Source organism: Carcharhinus amblyrhynchos, chromosome 32 (genome assembly GCF_965287045.1).
Source record: "Carcharhinus amblyrhynchos chromosome 32, sCarAmb.v2.hapA, whole genome shotgun sequence".
NCBI classification, from domain to species: Eukaryota; Metazoa; Chordata; class Chondrichthyes; order Carcharhiniformes; family Carcharhinidae; genus Carcharhinus; species Carcharhinus amblyrhynchos.
Window position 1 is genome coordinate 8,536,221 of NC_137355.1, and position 15,905 is coordinate 8,552,125.

Consider the following 15,905-nt stretch of genomic DNA (forward strand, 5'->3'; position numbering starts at 1 on the left):
TTGGTAAAACCTGAAAAGCTTCCACAACATTTATCGTCAATGGACACAATTCTACTTGTTTCCCCACTAGGCTTCTGGATTGGGTCGTATGAAACCTAATACACTGGTGATTGGATACAAAAGAGACTGGCGTACAACTGGTTCTCAAGATGTTGAAAATTATGTTGGAATTTTGCAGTAGGTAGTTCTTGCTATGTTTGATTATAGTGTGATTCTTGACTTTTCATTGAGTTATGTCGGCACATTTTTATCTGATCGAAGAAAAAATTCATCTAAAATCAGACTGTCTTTTAGAGATCTGTTAAATTCTGTTATAGCTGGAGTGGATAACCCTGCATCAGTCCTCAAATCAAACATCAAATTGTTGGTTAGAGCAAAATGTGTCTGGTGTACTGGCTTGTGTTTGACTATTAGTTTGAAAATTTGAATTTTAAACCCAGTCTCTTTGAAAGCAGTTAGTTCACATTTCATTATAGGGTGGTTTACCAAAGTTAAAGCTTATTTATTTGTCACTACAGTGAAGTTACTATGAAAGTTCCCTGGTCTGAGCACTGCTGCCTCTCAGCTCCAGGAACCAGGTTTGATTCCCAGCTTGGTTCACTGTCTGTGTGGAGTTTGCATATTCTCCGTGTCTGTGTGGGTTTTCTCTGGATGCTCCAGTTTCCGCCCACAGTCCAAAGAGGTGCAAGTTAGGTGAATTTGCCGTGCTAAATTCTTCCTCAGTGTACCTGTGCAGGTGCCAGAACGTGGCAACTAGGGGAAATATAACTAACTTCATTGCAGTGTTAATGTAAGCCTATGTGTGATTAATAAATAAACTTGCCGCCTTTTTGGTCGCTGCACTCCAGTGCTTTTCAGGTACACTGAGGGAGAATTTAGCATGGCCAATGCACCTAACCAGCATGTCTATCAGACTGGGAGGAAACCAACGCAGGCATGGAGGATGTGCAAACTGCACACCGTTACCCAAGCTGGGAATCAAATCCAGTTCCCTGGCACCTGAGGCAGCAGTACTAACCACTGTACCACTGTTTCGCCCCATGGAGCATGTAGAGCTATATGCCTTCACTACTGATGCCTTGGCTAAACTTGTCTTCTGGAGGAAATCTTCAGTTGCTTTATGTTGCTTTTTTGCTCCTTTGGGAGGGGAAGTATGAAATTGCATTGTTTGCACAAACTAACATTAGTTACCTGTTTTTCAGTAACTGTGCACTGCAGATTGATTAATCCTACCAGTGACTCCACTGTTGAGATCAAGATGTTCAATTTTTAGCTGTCATTTTCATTGGTTTTGGTAGTACAGGCTTTTCTGTACAAGTTATGCAGCTCAGTGATTTTTGTTGTGAATTTAAACCTCATTATATTCAGTTGGCTGAATATAATGAGTCAAAGCTTTTGTGTTACCACGTTGCCATTTTTTTTTCCCGGCATCCTGCATTACCTGCTCATTCTGTTAAGGGAATTAAGAAGCAGCCCAGTGGTTAGCACTGCTGTCTCTCTGACAGTGACCCAACCTGGAAATCGAACCCGGGTCCCTGGTGCTGTGTGGAGTTGTACATTCTCCCTGTGTTTCCTCCGAGTGCTCTAGCTTCCTTCCAAAGTCCAAAGGTGTGGGTTAGGTGGATTGGCCATACTAAATTGCTCCTTAGTACAGGGGGCTAGCTAGGGTAAATGCAAGGGATTATGGGGACAGGACTTGGGTGGAATTGTGGTTGGTGCAGACTCAATAGGCCAAATGGCCTCCTGTATCGTACGGATTTCAACTGTACAAGTGTCGTGGAGCCTGAGAACAAATATTGATCCTCTCCCCCCCTAACTAAAGCAGTCCTTCTAATCATTTTCACGTAGTGAAGGATTATTTCAGCAGAAAAGTAAGAAATTTATTGTCCCTTCCTTATTCGTTGGATGAAACTAAACCATTAATGATTGCTTCTTTAAGTTTCAGGCATTGCCAGCTAAACTTTTGTTTCCTCTTTGTTAGAGTGACATTTAGGCTTAATGCCCATCATGGCATGGGCTGAAGAAATTATCTTTGCATTCCAGTGCACCATTAGCATATCATTTAACCAAATCTGAACTCATATGTAACAGCCCCAGGGGCTGCCCAGAAAGATGAATCTGGTGGCACTAGAAACAAAGGGTGGAATTTTGAGTCTGCATTAAACAATAGGGTAAACAGCGACAGGCCCAAAACCACGAGAGCCAGGAAATTAAATTCTTCTTGCCAGTGAGACCTTGTTGCCTGGTTTTCCACGGTTTGCTGGTCTCAACCCTTGGAAATTCATTATCATGGTGCTCTGGGTCTCCATGATGTCTGCCACTTAGTGGACTTTACGTAACTGGAGTCCCCCTTGCTGGTGTCTTGGTAATAGCCCCTCAGAGCGATTTGCCTTTCTGAAGTGGCAGCTGAAAGTGAGTGGGAGAGGAGAAATGCACAGAGGGCGACTGTGGATTCCAAAGTAGGATCTGGAGGAACATCAGGCAGTGGTATGTTGGGGACCCTGTCATGGGGTGGTTTGTTGGAGCAGCTTGTGACACAGCCTTCTAGGGAACAGGCTACTCTGGATTTATTGATGTGTAATGAGGCAGACTTGATTAGGGAACTTAAGGTGAAGGAATCCTTAGGGAGCAGTGAGCACAATATGATAGAACTTACCCTGCAATTTGAGGGGCAGAAGCTGGAATCAGGAGTAACAGTATTACAATTAAATAAAGGTAACGACAAAGACATGAGGGAGGAGCTGGCTAGAGTTGATTGGAAAGGGAGCCTAGCAGGGAAGACAGTGGAACTGCAGGAGTTTGAGAGTTATTCAGGAGGCACCGCAGAAATTCATTCCAAGGAGGAGGAAACACTAAGGGGAGGATGAGGCATCCATGGCTAACGAGGGAAGTCAAGGACAACATATAAGTAAAAGAAAAAGCACACAAAGTGGCAAGGATTAGTGGGAAACTTTTAAAAGCGAGCAGAGGACAACTAAAAAAGCAATAAGGGGGGAGAAGATGAAATATGAATGTAAATTAGTTAGTAATATAAAAGAAGATGGGAAGAGTTTTTAATATATAAAAGGTAAGAGAGAGGCAAAAATGGCCATTGGACCACTGGAAAATGAGGCTGGAGAAATAATAGGAAACAAAGCAATGACAGAGAAACTGAATAGTTACTTTGCATCAGTCTTCACAGTGGAAGACACCAATGGAATGCCAGAGCTCCAGGAGTGTCAGGGGGCACAGGTGAGTGTAGTGGCCATCACCAAGGAGAGGGTTCTGGGGAAACTGAAAGGACTGAAGGTGAATAAATCACCTGGACCAGATGGATTACACCCCAGGGTTCTTAAAGCCATAGCTGAGGAAATTGTGGCGGCATTGGTGATGATCTTTCAAGAATCACTGGAGGCTGGGAGGGGTACCAGAGAACTGGAAAGTAGTGAATGTAACACTCTTGTTTAAGAAAGGAGGGAGGCAGCAGATGGGAAGTTATAGGCCAGTTAGCCTGACTTTGATCATTGGCAAGGTTCACTACTAAAGATAAGATTGCAGAGTACTTGGAAGTGCATGATAAATTGGGACCGAGTCGGCACGGCTTTGTCAAGGGGAGGTCATGTCTGAGAAATCTGTTAAAGCTCTTTGAAGAGGTAACACCAATTAGATAAAGGAGAACCAATGAATATGATTTTTTAGATTTCCAGAAGGCCTTTGTCAAGGTTTTGCATAGGAGACTATTAAATAAATTAAGTGCCCATGGTGTTGAGGATAAGATCCTGGCATGGATAGAGGATTGGCTAACTGCCAGAAGGCACAGTGGAAGTAAAGGGATCTTTTTCAGGATGGCACCTGGTGACTAGTGGTGTGCCTCGGGGTCAGTGCTGGGACCACAACATTTCACAATATACATTAATGATTTGGTGGAAGGAGCTAAAGGCATTGTTGCTAAGTTTGCAGATGACAAAGGTATGTAGATGGACAGGTAGTATTGAGGAAACGGGGGCTGCAGAAGGACTTGGACAGGTTAGGAGAGTGGGCAAAGAAGTGGCAGATGCAATACAATGTGGAAAAGTGAGAGGTTATGTAGTTTGGAAGGAGGAATGGAGGCATAGACTATTTTCTAAATGGGAAAATGCTTAGGAAATCAGACACAAAAACCTGGGCGTCATTGTTTAAGATCCTCTTGAGGTTAACGTGCAGGTTCAGTCGGCAGTTAGGAAGCCAAATACATTGTTAGCATTCTTGCCGAGAGGGCTAGAATACAAGAGCAGGGATGTGCTCCTGAGGCTGTATAAGGCTTTGGTCAGACCCCCTTTGGAGTATGGTGAGCAGATTTGGGCTCCATGTTTAAGGAAGGAAAGGGTCCACTGGAGATTCACAAGGATGATCCTTGGAATGAAGAGCTTGTCGTATGAGGAAGAGTTGAGGACTCTGGGTCTGTACTTTTTGGTGTTTAGAAGGATGAGCGGGATCTTATTGAAACTTACACAATACTGCGAGGCCTGGATAGAGTGGACATGGAGAGGATTTTCCACTAGTAGGAGAAACTAGAACCAGGGGGCACAACCTCTGGCTAAAGGGACAACCCTTTAAACCAGAAATGAGGAGGAATTTCTTCAGCCAGTGAGAGATGAATCTGTGGAGCTCTTTGCTGCAGAAGGCTGTGGAGGCCAGGTCATTGAGAGTCTTTAAGATATGGACTGGGAGTCCACATGGACTGGGAGGTCACCTATTGCAGACAATTAGCCCATTAAAGATGCAGTTCCGGTGCCTGGACCAGTCGGGGGGAACCCACTGATGCAGTCCCCAGAGGGTCTCGTGCATCATTGTAGTATGCTGCGCAGTCCAAAACCTGCATAAAAATCGACACATGAGGACAGCCTCAACCGGGATCTTGGGTTCATGTCACACTAAGTGTGGCCCCCATGACTTTCCTGGGCTTGCAAAATCTCACTAACTGTCCTGTCTGGAAACAATCTCTTTAACTAGTGTTTAGCACTCTCTCCACACACTGCCTGTACCTTTAAGACTTGATTACCTGTAAAGACTTGCATTCCAATCATTATTTTGTAAATTAAGTTTGTATCTTTATATGCCCTGTTTGTGAAGAGAACTCCCACTCAACTGACAAAGGAGCAACAAGTGCTCTGAAAGCTAATGGCTTTTACTACCGAATAAACCTGTTGGACTTGAACCTGGCGCTGTGAGGCTTCTTACTGAGTGGAAAGATAGCATGGAGGCCAAAACTCCAGTTCACACCTGGTGCCAATCGGATTGCTGTCCTCCCAGTTCCTTGTTGGCAAAAAAAATGGCTTTGCGCCCAGAAAGGGCACAAAGCTTATCAACATAAAAATGCTGAAATTTGAAAGGATTTACACTTGTTTGACATGGCTGATTCTGACCTCATGTCAGCAAGAATCACTACTGTTCTGTAGTAGCGGAGACCCTGTGCCATGGACATGCTGGAAGATAGAGGGCCATTGAAGCGCTCAGGTGGTAGATGGCATGGATGGACAGTGCCCATTGGGCAGTGCCAGCCTGGCAGTGCCCACCAGACATTGATGTGCCAGGAGCAGTGCTAAGGGAGTGAGGCCAGCATGGAGTTGGGTCTATGGCGCAGGGTATGTATGCACAATGACAGGGCAAGGATGAACTGCCTACTAACAGAATCAAAAGATACAATTTAATCTTTAAGTGAAGCAGGTTGTGCAGATTCTGTGCATCACCCAGTGGACTCAGTTTTTTCACATTTATTCATTTGGGAACAATGCTCCCCATTAGTTGAAGTCACTGCTTCTGTTTTTATTTGCTACATTTCATCAAGTAGATATTTTTAGCATGTGGTTTCAGACTGCTCCAAAGGCAATCTTCACCTCTCAATACCTTAAGGACTCAATGGAGAAAAATTCTTATCACTTTCCATAATAAATCTAGACTTCAGTTTTTTAGATGTACTATATATAGCTAGAGAATTAATTTGACTTAGTAGATCACAGCTATGATATGGAGTACTTGGACATAAAATTCTGTAACACAGTAAACCTTTACCCAAAATTTTTTAAGTTTGTCTTCATATAACTTAATATAAATAATAAAAGTATGAGGTGTTGGTTTGCTGGATGTTTAATGTGTGGTCTAGAATAATGCCAACAGTATGAGGTTTGATCCCCATTTTGGATAAGGTAGGCTCAGGGCCTGCACCCTTCCCTGTAATAAAATTATTGTATAAAGCATAATTGATAACTCTTGAATAATCGAAGAATGAAAGCATATTTTAGTGACAGGATCCAAATTGTGTTTAGCCAATGGTGTGACAGTTGTGTTGGTTTAAATGAGAAATTTAAGTTATGTATTTGAAACTGTTTACCTTTTTAATCTCAGCATAGAGCTTTGTGTGTCTACGGACCATATTGGAAAATCAGACACAAGCCAGTAGGAAATGTGCAGCTGTATGCTTGGAGGATGTGGTTATAATAACTTGGGTCCAGAAAAAAGATGAGTGAAATAAAAGCATATCCATTTTGTCCTTTTGAAGAATGGTATTTGTTTCTGTTTGCAGTGATGCCTTTGATTTTGAATATGGTTTGGTGATTCTCAGGATTAGCCAAGGGCTTGACATCACCCGCATGCTTCAGATTCAAGGTAGGATAAGGCAGTAACCACAATAACTGTCAAAGTAAAAATTAATAAACTACAAATGCTGGAAAGCTAATATATGAAAACTGCTTGGTTGTACAGCGTCTGTGGAGGAAATAAGTTAACATTTCAGTTGTAACCCTTCCTCAGAACTGATCTCTAAGCTGTAAGTCATATAGTAAGTTGAGTTTGCCTTTTCTAAGAAACTCTGATGGTTATGAATAGAATAAAACAATGGCAAATGGAATTTAACCCTGAAGAGTGAGCAGTTTGGGAGGACGAACAAAGCAAGGGAATATGCCATGAACGGCAGGACACTAGGGAGCACAGAGGGACTTGGGGTGCATGTTGAAAGATCCCTGAAGGCAACAGGACAGGTAGATATGGCAGTTAAAAAAGCATGTAGTATACTTGCCTTTATTAGCCAAAACGTTTAATATAAGAGGAGGGAGTTTTATTAAATGCTCATTAGGCCACAGCTAGAGTACTGTGTGCTGTTCTGGTTGCCACACTATAGGAAGGATGTAGAGGAGATTCACCAGGATGTTTCCTAGGCTGGAGTGTTTCAGCTACAAAGAGGTTAGGTTGGGGTTGTTTTCCTTAAAGGCTGGTGGGGGACCTGACTAAGGTGTACAAAAATGAGGATTGTAGAGAAGTAGAAACTTCCCCTCTTGTAGAGGGATTAATAACCAGCGGACATACTTTTGAGGTAAGGAGCAGGAGATTTAGAAGAGGTTTAAGGAAAAGCTTTTTCACTCAAAGGGTGATGGGAATCCGGAACACTCTGCCTGAAAGAGTGACAGAGGCAGGAAACCCTGACAACATTTAAGAAGTTGCTTATTCCTATTTGATGCATGAATGGAAAGGCAATTGTAAGATATGGTTTGGCCAGAAGGGTAATTAGGGTATTAGGTTCAAAAATGAAGCATACAAATTAGCAGGAAGAAGCAAGAGTCCAGAGGATTGGGAGCAGTTAAAATTCAGCAAAGGTAGTCTAAAGGCCTGACTTTACCCATTGCGTTGTGCCCATTTTTGAGTGTGAAAACTTGGTAAAAGTTGGGCATGAGGCAAATAGCGTGATCCGCATTCACGCAGATGCCCACTTTACCAAAGCCTGAAAATGGCCACAATTGGAACCGCACCTGAAATGGGCATGACGTCAATTTAAATGTATTTGCATGCATTTAAATTGACTTACCGAGCTGGACATCCAACCTTTAGTGGCATTTTCCCCCTTTACCATCCATTTGCCCGTCCAGATTTGGCACGAAACAGACATGCTCGGCAAAGGCCTGTTTTGTGCGCTCCAACTTCTGAAGAGGTAAGTTCAGAGCTTCCAGTGGCTCTCGAACTCAGATTGTTTGTAGTTGTGGGGGTGGAGGCCAGATTGTTCTTTGGTTTGGTGGGGGGGTACTACTGCCACTCTGTGGGGGGAAGGGGCCAGGGGGTCGCCATTGGTCTGGGTAGAGGGGTGGTGGATAAGGGTGACAGTTATGTTGTGGGGGTGGGGCGATATCTGTGGGGGCTTTTTGCTCCCAGGCCACTTCATCCACTTTTTCTGGGGGCCATCACTCCTGAACCGTTTTATGTTTTTTGCGGCCCAGGAGTGTTTTCAAATTTCTTTTCCGCTGTGTATGCGCAGTTGAAGGCTGTGATCGGAGTGGCAGCGTTTTGGCTGCGACAAGCCCTGCCACAACATGATTCAGACTCGTGATTTATGTTTCAGGCTGAGTGCAAACAGGGGAGCCTGAGGACAGGTTTCCAAGTCAGATCTGAATTGCACCCAGGTTCAGCATTTAGAGTCAGTGGTAAAATCGCTCTCTAAGGAATTGATTAAGATGAGGAAAATAGAGAATGAAAGTAAGATGGCGGGAAACATAAAAGCTGACTGCAAAAGTTCCTATAGGTATGTAGGAAAAAAAATTGACGAAAGATGTGGTAGGTCCCTTATAGTCAGAAATGGTGAATTCAACAGAGAACAAAGAAGTGACTGACCAACTAACTTCATACTTTGCTTCAGACATAAATAATGTACTGGAAGTTCCAAGAAACACAAGTTTTCGTGAAGGAAATCAGTATTAGAGAAATGGGATTGAAGGCAGATATATCTGCAGGACGTGATGATTGCGTCCCAGGTTACTTAAGGAAGTGGCCTTCGATCATAGATTGGCCATTTTCCAAAATTTTTTGGACTCTGGTCTGGTTCTTACAGATTGGAAGGTAGCTAATGTAAGCCCAGTATTCAAAAAGGAAGGTAGAGAGAAAACGAGGAACTATAGACAAGTGAGCCTAATGTCAGTGCTGGAAAGTCTGTTATCAAGAATTTTATAACTTGGCATTTGGAAGGCAGTGGTATAATCAGTTCCCTGTAAACCAGTGAGCGAGCCTAACATCGGTAATAGCGAAATTGCTAGAATCCATCATCAAGGATTTTGTGGCACAGCATTTGGAAAGTAGTGGTATAGTCAGACAAAGTCAGCATGGGTTTATGATCATGCTTGACAAATCTACTGGAATTCTTTGAAAATTTAACTAGTAGAATTGACCAGGAGAAGCGCTGAATGTGGTTTGTCCTTTGTTGCCAGAGGGATACAGTTTAAAACAGGAAGACTATGTTGTAAGTGTATAAAATGTTGGTGAGGCCACACCTGGAGTACTGTGTACAGTTTTGGTCTCCTTACTTGACAAGGTATATACTGGCACTGGAGGGAGTGCAGAGGAGATTCACTAGGTTGATTCTTGGGGTGAGAGTGTTGGTTTGAGGGGAGACTGAGTAGACTGGGACTATACTCATTGGAATTTAGAAGAATGAGGGGGGAGATCTTATAGAAATATATAAGATGAAGAGATAGATAAGATAGAAGCAGGGAGGTTGCTTCCAATGGTGGATGAAACTAGAACTAGGGGACATAATCTCAGAATGAGGAGGAGCAGATTTAGGACAGAATTGAGGAGAAACTTCTTCCCCAAATGGTTGTGAATCTGTGGAATTCTCTGCCCAATGAAGCAGTTGAAGCTGCCTTCTTGAATGCCTTTTAAGGCAAAGATAGATTTTTTGAGCAGTAAAGGAATTAAGTGTTATGGTGAGCAGGTGGGGAAGTGGAACATTAAAAGATCAGCCTTAATCTTATTGAATGGTGGAGCAGGCTTGAGGGGCCAGATGGCCGACTCTTGCTCCTATTTCGTATGTTATGTTTATTTAGACTTTCAGAAGGCTTTCAACAAGGTCACGTAACATTATTATGTAAAGTTAAAGTGCATGGAATTGTGGGTAGTGTCTTGTGATGGATAAAAAAGTTAGTTAGTTAGCAGACGGGAAGCAAAAAGTTGAAATGAATGAGTCTTTCTGATAGGCAGTGAATGGTGGGATGCCTCAGATCTAGGTCAGGACCCAGCTAATCCCAATATATATAAATGATTTGGATGAGAGAATTAAATGAATTATTTCCACATTTACAGATATGTAGTTGGGTGGGAGAGTGAGCTGTGAGGAGGATGCAGAGATACTTCAACATAATTTAGTTAGGCTGAGTGTTTGGGCAGATGCAGTTTAATGTGAATAAATATTATCCACTTCAGAAGCAGGAATAGGAAGGCAAATTATTTGAGTGTAAATTGAGAGAGGTAGATACTCAGCAAGACCTTGGTGTCATCATGCATTAGTTCAAGAACATAGGAACCCTACAGTGCAGAAAGAGGCCACTTGGTTCAGAGTCTGCACCGACCACAATCCCACCCAGGCCCTACCCCCATATCCCTACATATTTACCTGCTAATCCCTCTAACCTGTGCATCTCAGGACACTAAAGGGCAATTTTTAGCATGGTCAATCCACCTAACCTGCATATCTTTGGACTGTGGGAGGAAATCGGAGCACCTGGAGGAAACCCACACAGACACGAGGAGAACGTGCAAACTCTACACAGACAGTGACCCAGAACCCAGGTCCTCGGAGCTTTGAAGCAGCAGTACTAACCACTGCTACCGTGCCATCTGTTGCTGAAAGTAAGTGTGCAGGTGCAGCAGGCAGAAAAGAAGGCAAATGGTATATTGGCCTTCATTGTGAGAGGATTTGAGTACAGGAAGAGATGTTTTACTGCTACTTTATAGGCCGTTGGTGAGGCCACACCTGGAGTATTGTATATAATTTTTGTCCTTATGGATGATCTTTAGAGGGATTGCAGTGAAGGTTTACCAGGTTGGGATGGCAGGACTGTTGCATGAGGAGAGACTAAATCGGTTAGGGTTGTATTTATTGGCTTTTGGCAGAATGAGAGGGGATCTCATAGAAACTTTTAAAACTCTAACCGGATTAGACAGGGTAGATTCAGAATGTTCCCGGAGGTAGGATAGTCCAGAACTAGGGGTCATAGTTTGAGGATAACGGGTTAAGCTTTTGGGACTGAGGTGAAGATAAATTTCTTCACCCAGAAGGCCATGATGAATACATGGAATTCACTACACAGTAGTTGAGGCCAAAACGTTGAGATTTCACGAAGGAATTAGATATAACGCTTAGGGCTAAAGGCTGGAAAGCCAGAGAATTCCACCCTATGACACTCAATGTGAGTAAATAAAATTCTGGGGTAGATTTTGACCATGTAACAGTGACTTTAATTTGATGAGATATAAATTGAGCTAGCAGTTTACAGTTTGTCAAAATCTGACCTCTTCCTCCTTCAAGCATCATTTGCAAATCATGAGTTTATCTTCAGTTGTGTGTTATACACTGGAAAGGCAGCTTGTGAAGGATAGAATAGTAGTCAGTCTTTGCAGCTGATGAGAATTTATTTAGAGATAAACATTACAGATTATATACCCCCTAATGCCAGTACCATAGGTTTGCTCTGTTCCTATTTATAGGAGCTCAAGTGACTTCCCCAGTCCTAGCAAATAAATAATTAATAACAGGCCTAAGAATCTCATCACAGAAAAAGGTGGTGCTACTAAATACACTAGTATCATCTTGTCCTCTACAAAAATAAGAGGAAATGTGGCATCTGCTTGCCTTTTCCCCTGAAGTTGATGAGTTTTTAACTGTTGGGTCACATTTGGTGGGATTTACTGTTGCCAGGTGAGTTTGAGATATGGGGGTATATCATAGGACCAGGTAGGAGGGCGCAGTGTGGAGATTCTGCTGTTCTCCAGTCAAGTCTAGGGTGGGGAATCTTGTGCGGTCTTCTGTCTAGAGGCCATTCAGGGTCCTTTTGTTTTCAACCAACCAACAGTGGTGTGAGGTGACTTGCCATCCAAGGTTTGCTAGAGGTCTCCTGGGAGGCAGGGATCCCTCATTCAAGGTGCCCGATGGGGAAACTGACTTTGAGTAGGGGTGGGGAGGGATGTAGGAAGCCAGTCTTCTGACCCATCTCTTCTACCATCTCGCTCCGTCTCTCCAAAACAATGTTGACTCCTGTTGAAGGTCCCTCTGTAACACTGGTACTAGTTACTTGCCAGCATAGAATGTCCTGTCACATTAAGCCCCAAAGAGTGCAACTCCCACCTCAGCTGTTGCCAATAACTCTGAGGTGGGATTTGCACTCTTTGGGGCTTAATAAGACAGGACGTTCAATGTTGGCAAGGTAAGTATTTGATTGGAACGTAATATCATTGGGAAAAGCAATGCAGGGCTTTGACTGGTCTCCAGCAGGTGGGCAAGACCAGCATAAAATCCAGCCATTGGTGTTGACATTTATCATGTACACTGCCACCTGCCAATACCTCTACTCAACAATTTTCAAAACCTTGCAGTTCAGGAAGAGGGGCAAGATTTCCTGCAGCAGGACCTCAAAAGGACCTTCCTCAAAGTGTGGGTCCCTGCTTCTTCCAACAGAGCTGCTAGATATGGCAGGCACCTTTCCTGGGAAATAAACTGCAATAACCAGAAAAGTAATACGTTCTTCAGTGTTTAACCTGCCAAGATAGCAGCAAAACCTCTGCCCAATACAGATGACTAAAATAGAGAACAACTAAAATCAAATGGTCCAATAACCACAACCCCATCTTTAAGATATTGTGGATTTTTGAAGCTGGCAGCCTGTGGAATTCCTCCCTCAGTGCCTAATTGACTCCCACCACATGTTAATAAGTTGCATGAATTTGGGTCTCTGATCAGGACGCATTTTGGGTGCGATAAGCGTCACTTGTGTTGAATGGAGCAAAGAAAATTGTGCCTGCAGCTATTTTTAAAGAAAAGCTAAAATAAATTCAAGGCATTTTATTTTTAATAATAAGCTGAAATTTTGGCTTTCATGACTGTACAATACTGCAGTTCTGGGGAAATTCATCATAAAAATATGTCAAAGCTATGAGCAAGAGTGCATCGTGACTAAGTAAGTACCATAATGATAGACCTTAAATCCAGAGCTGTATTCATTGGAACGAAACAGGTTAGGGGAATCCAACTGATGTATTAAACATTTTTAGTTTGAGAGCATAATTAGTGAAAGGTTGATGAATCCATGACAAGAGCATAAACTTGCAGGTTAGAGGATTTATTTAAGTATGAAACACATTAGCATAAGCAAATAATAAAGCTGAGTCAATCAGACCTTTATAGAGACTATGTTAAACATTTGAAAGAAAATTTTTTAACGAAATACGGGGAAGCAGACATCTGTTCTGGTGGATCTAACATCAACACAGGCAAAAAGGGAACAATAGATCTGAAGTTTGTTGTATCATTTCACCCCAAATTGGGTAAGATACTAGGAAAAATTAGGCAGCAAGGCCTTCCACTTAATATTTCTTCCCTTGTTTTTCTGCCCCAGGCCAAATGAGGACCACCACTAGCTGCTTCTTTCCTCCTACAGAGTTTGGGGCCCAATTGTGCTTGCTTCCTCTCCTCCATAGTCCCCAAAAGTTACTCAGAGGTAGCATTGGGCCCCAGATAATAGCAATATTGGCCCCAAATATTGTTGTTGTTTGTCCATTGTCATTGATGAGGACCTCGACACCATTAGTCATTTTGAGGCTGGTTGCGGTGTGTCCGAAGATGACTGATCAGGCCAATTCGGGCATGGAATGTCCTGGCACATATTGGACAGACTTGTGTAGACACTGTAGTTGTTGTGCTAGTGGCTGTGGACTTGCACAGCTTGCGCTTAAGTTGTGCTTCAGCAATATACCTTGCTTCGTAAGCTTGACAGCATTTGTGGATGAGGCCGCAGCAGGTAGGGCGGTTTTGTGCCAGGTGGTTGTGTCTGTCAAGCGGCTTCAGGGAAGCCTTGAGTGTGTCTTTGAAATGTTTCTTCTCGTCTCCATGCGAGTGCCTTCCAGCTGAGTGTTCCCCATAAAGGATCTGCCTGGGTATGCGCTCGTCTGATATACGGATGACATGACCTGCTCACCGGGTCTGTGCTCTCATCAGCAGTATGCGGACTGATGTAGACTTGCTTTAGAGGGAACTTCAGTGTCTGGTACTTTGTCTTGCCATCTGATGTGTAATATTCTGCAAAGACAAATCATGTGGAAATGATTGAGCTGTTCTTCATGCCTTTGCTACACAGTCCATGTTTCACAGGCATAGAGGAGGGTAGAGTGTACCATGGTGCTGTAGACCTTCAGTTGTGTTCTGGGCTGATTCCTCAACGTCCCCATACAGTGGAGCACAGTCTTCCAAAAGCAGACCTTGCCTTTGCTATTCTGCAGTTAATTTCTGTATCAATAGTCACTGCTTGGGAGAGGGTACTACCAAGATAAGTGAACTGGTCCACTGCCTGTAGTTTCTGCCCTTTGCTTGTGATTATGGGTTCTGTGTACAGTGCACAAGGAGCATGCTGGTGCATGACTTTGTTCTTTTTAATGTTGATGGTGAGTCCAAAGTTGTCACAAGCTGTGGAAAATTTGTCCATACTGATTTGCATTTCTGGCTGTGAGCCAGTATACGGGGTGCATTCACTGGCAAAGAGGAAGTCTTTCAGAACAGTCTCCTTCACTTTGGTAATAGCTTGAAGTGTCCTCAGGTTGAAGAGCTTCCCATCTACTCTGTACTTGAGGCTGATTCCAGCAACACTCCTGGAAGGCATCCTTCAGCATGGCAGTAAACATCATGCTGAACAATGTGGGTTCGAGCACACAGCCCTGTTTGATGTCGTTGGTGACTGGGAATGCCTCAGAGGATTGTCCGCCATCCAGTATTCTGGCCATCATGGAACTGGTGTACCCTACAAAGAATGAATTTGGGGGGGGGCAGCCGAACTTTGACATGATCCTCCACAGGCCTTGTTAGCTTAGTGTCGAAGGCTTTCGTGAGGTCAACAAAGGTTTATGTAGAGCTTGCGATTCTGCTCCTGACACTTCTCCTGAAGTTGGCATGCAGCAAAAATCATGTCAATAGTCCTGCGACCTTTGCGGAAGCTACACTGTGTCTCTGGAGCTAGGCCCAGCTCCAGATGAGTGACCAGACGATTTAGCTGGACTCTTGCGACGGCCTTTCCTGTGATGGAGAGCAGTGAGATTCCTCAGTGGTTGTTGCATGCTTGCTGATTTGCCTTTCCTCTTGTAGAGGTGTACAATGGAAGCATCTTTAAGTTCCTGAGGAATGGATCCTTGCTTCCAAAAGGACTGGAACAACTCGGTGAGCTTCTCAATAAATACAGGACCAACAGCTTTGTAGATCTCTGCGCGTATGGCATCTGCCCCTGGGGCATTGCCACTGAATAGCTGGCTGACAACTTTTGTGATTTCGGCTACTACCGGTGGGTTTTCCATGGCGCTGTTGATATCAACCTGTCTATTGCCTCATCGTTAATAGATGACAGGCAGTTGAGGACAGCTTCACAGTGGTCAGCCCATCTCTGCAGGATTTGAGCCCTCTAACGATTTGTACCATCAGTATTCAAGCTGGAGAAATTCCTGAGAGATTGAAGTCTGTAGAGTGTGTTGAGGGCTTCATAGAACCATTTCAAGTCATTTCTGTCAGTGTATCCCTGTATTTCATCTTTGGCGCTCAGCCAGGCATCCTGCATTTTACGCTGTTTATTCTGGATTGTCTTGCAAGCATTGATACACTTGCCCACTCCATGCCTCCCTGTCAGATTGCAGAGTCACACCCTACTCTTGCATTGAAATCGCCAAGCAAGATCAGCTTGTTGGTCCTACTCACTGCTGATAATAGGGCATCTAGTTCTTCGTAGAACTTCTCTTTCATCTCGTCCGGGTTGTTCATTGTGGGGAGCATAGGTGCTGATCAGCGGCTTGACTTCTGTTCTGTAGTGGAAGCTGTAATGTCATAAGCCGGTCGTTCACTTGGGTAGACTATCAAGTTTCCGAACAAGGTGACTCCTGAT

General features: G+C 43.6%; 1 protein-coding gene across 1 annotated transcript in view; it reads left to right on the forward strand.

Moving 5' to 3' along the window:
* Window positions 1-15,905, forward strand: part of slc12a1 (solute carrier family 12 member 1) — a 78,927-nt gene that overhangs the window by 44,718 nt on the left and 18,304 nt on the right. Inside the window, exons 18-19 of the mRNA XM_080216258.1 lie at window positions 71-177; window positions 6,542-6,624. Of these exons, the coding sequence (XP_080072384.1) occupies window positions 71-177; window positions 6,542-6,624 (190 nt within the window). The remainder of the gene's footprint in view (window positions 1-70; window positions 178-6,541; window positions 6,625-15,905) is intronic.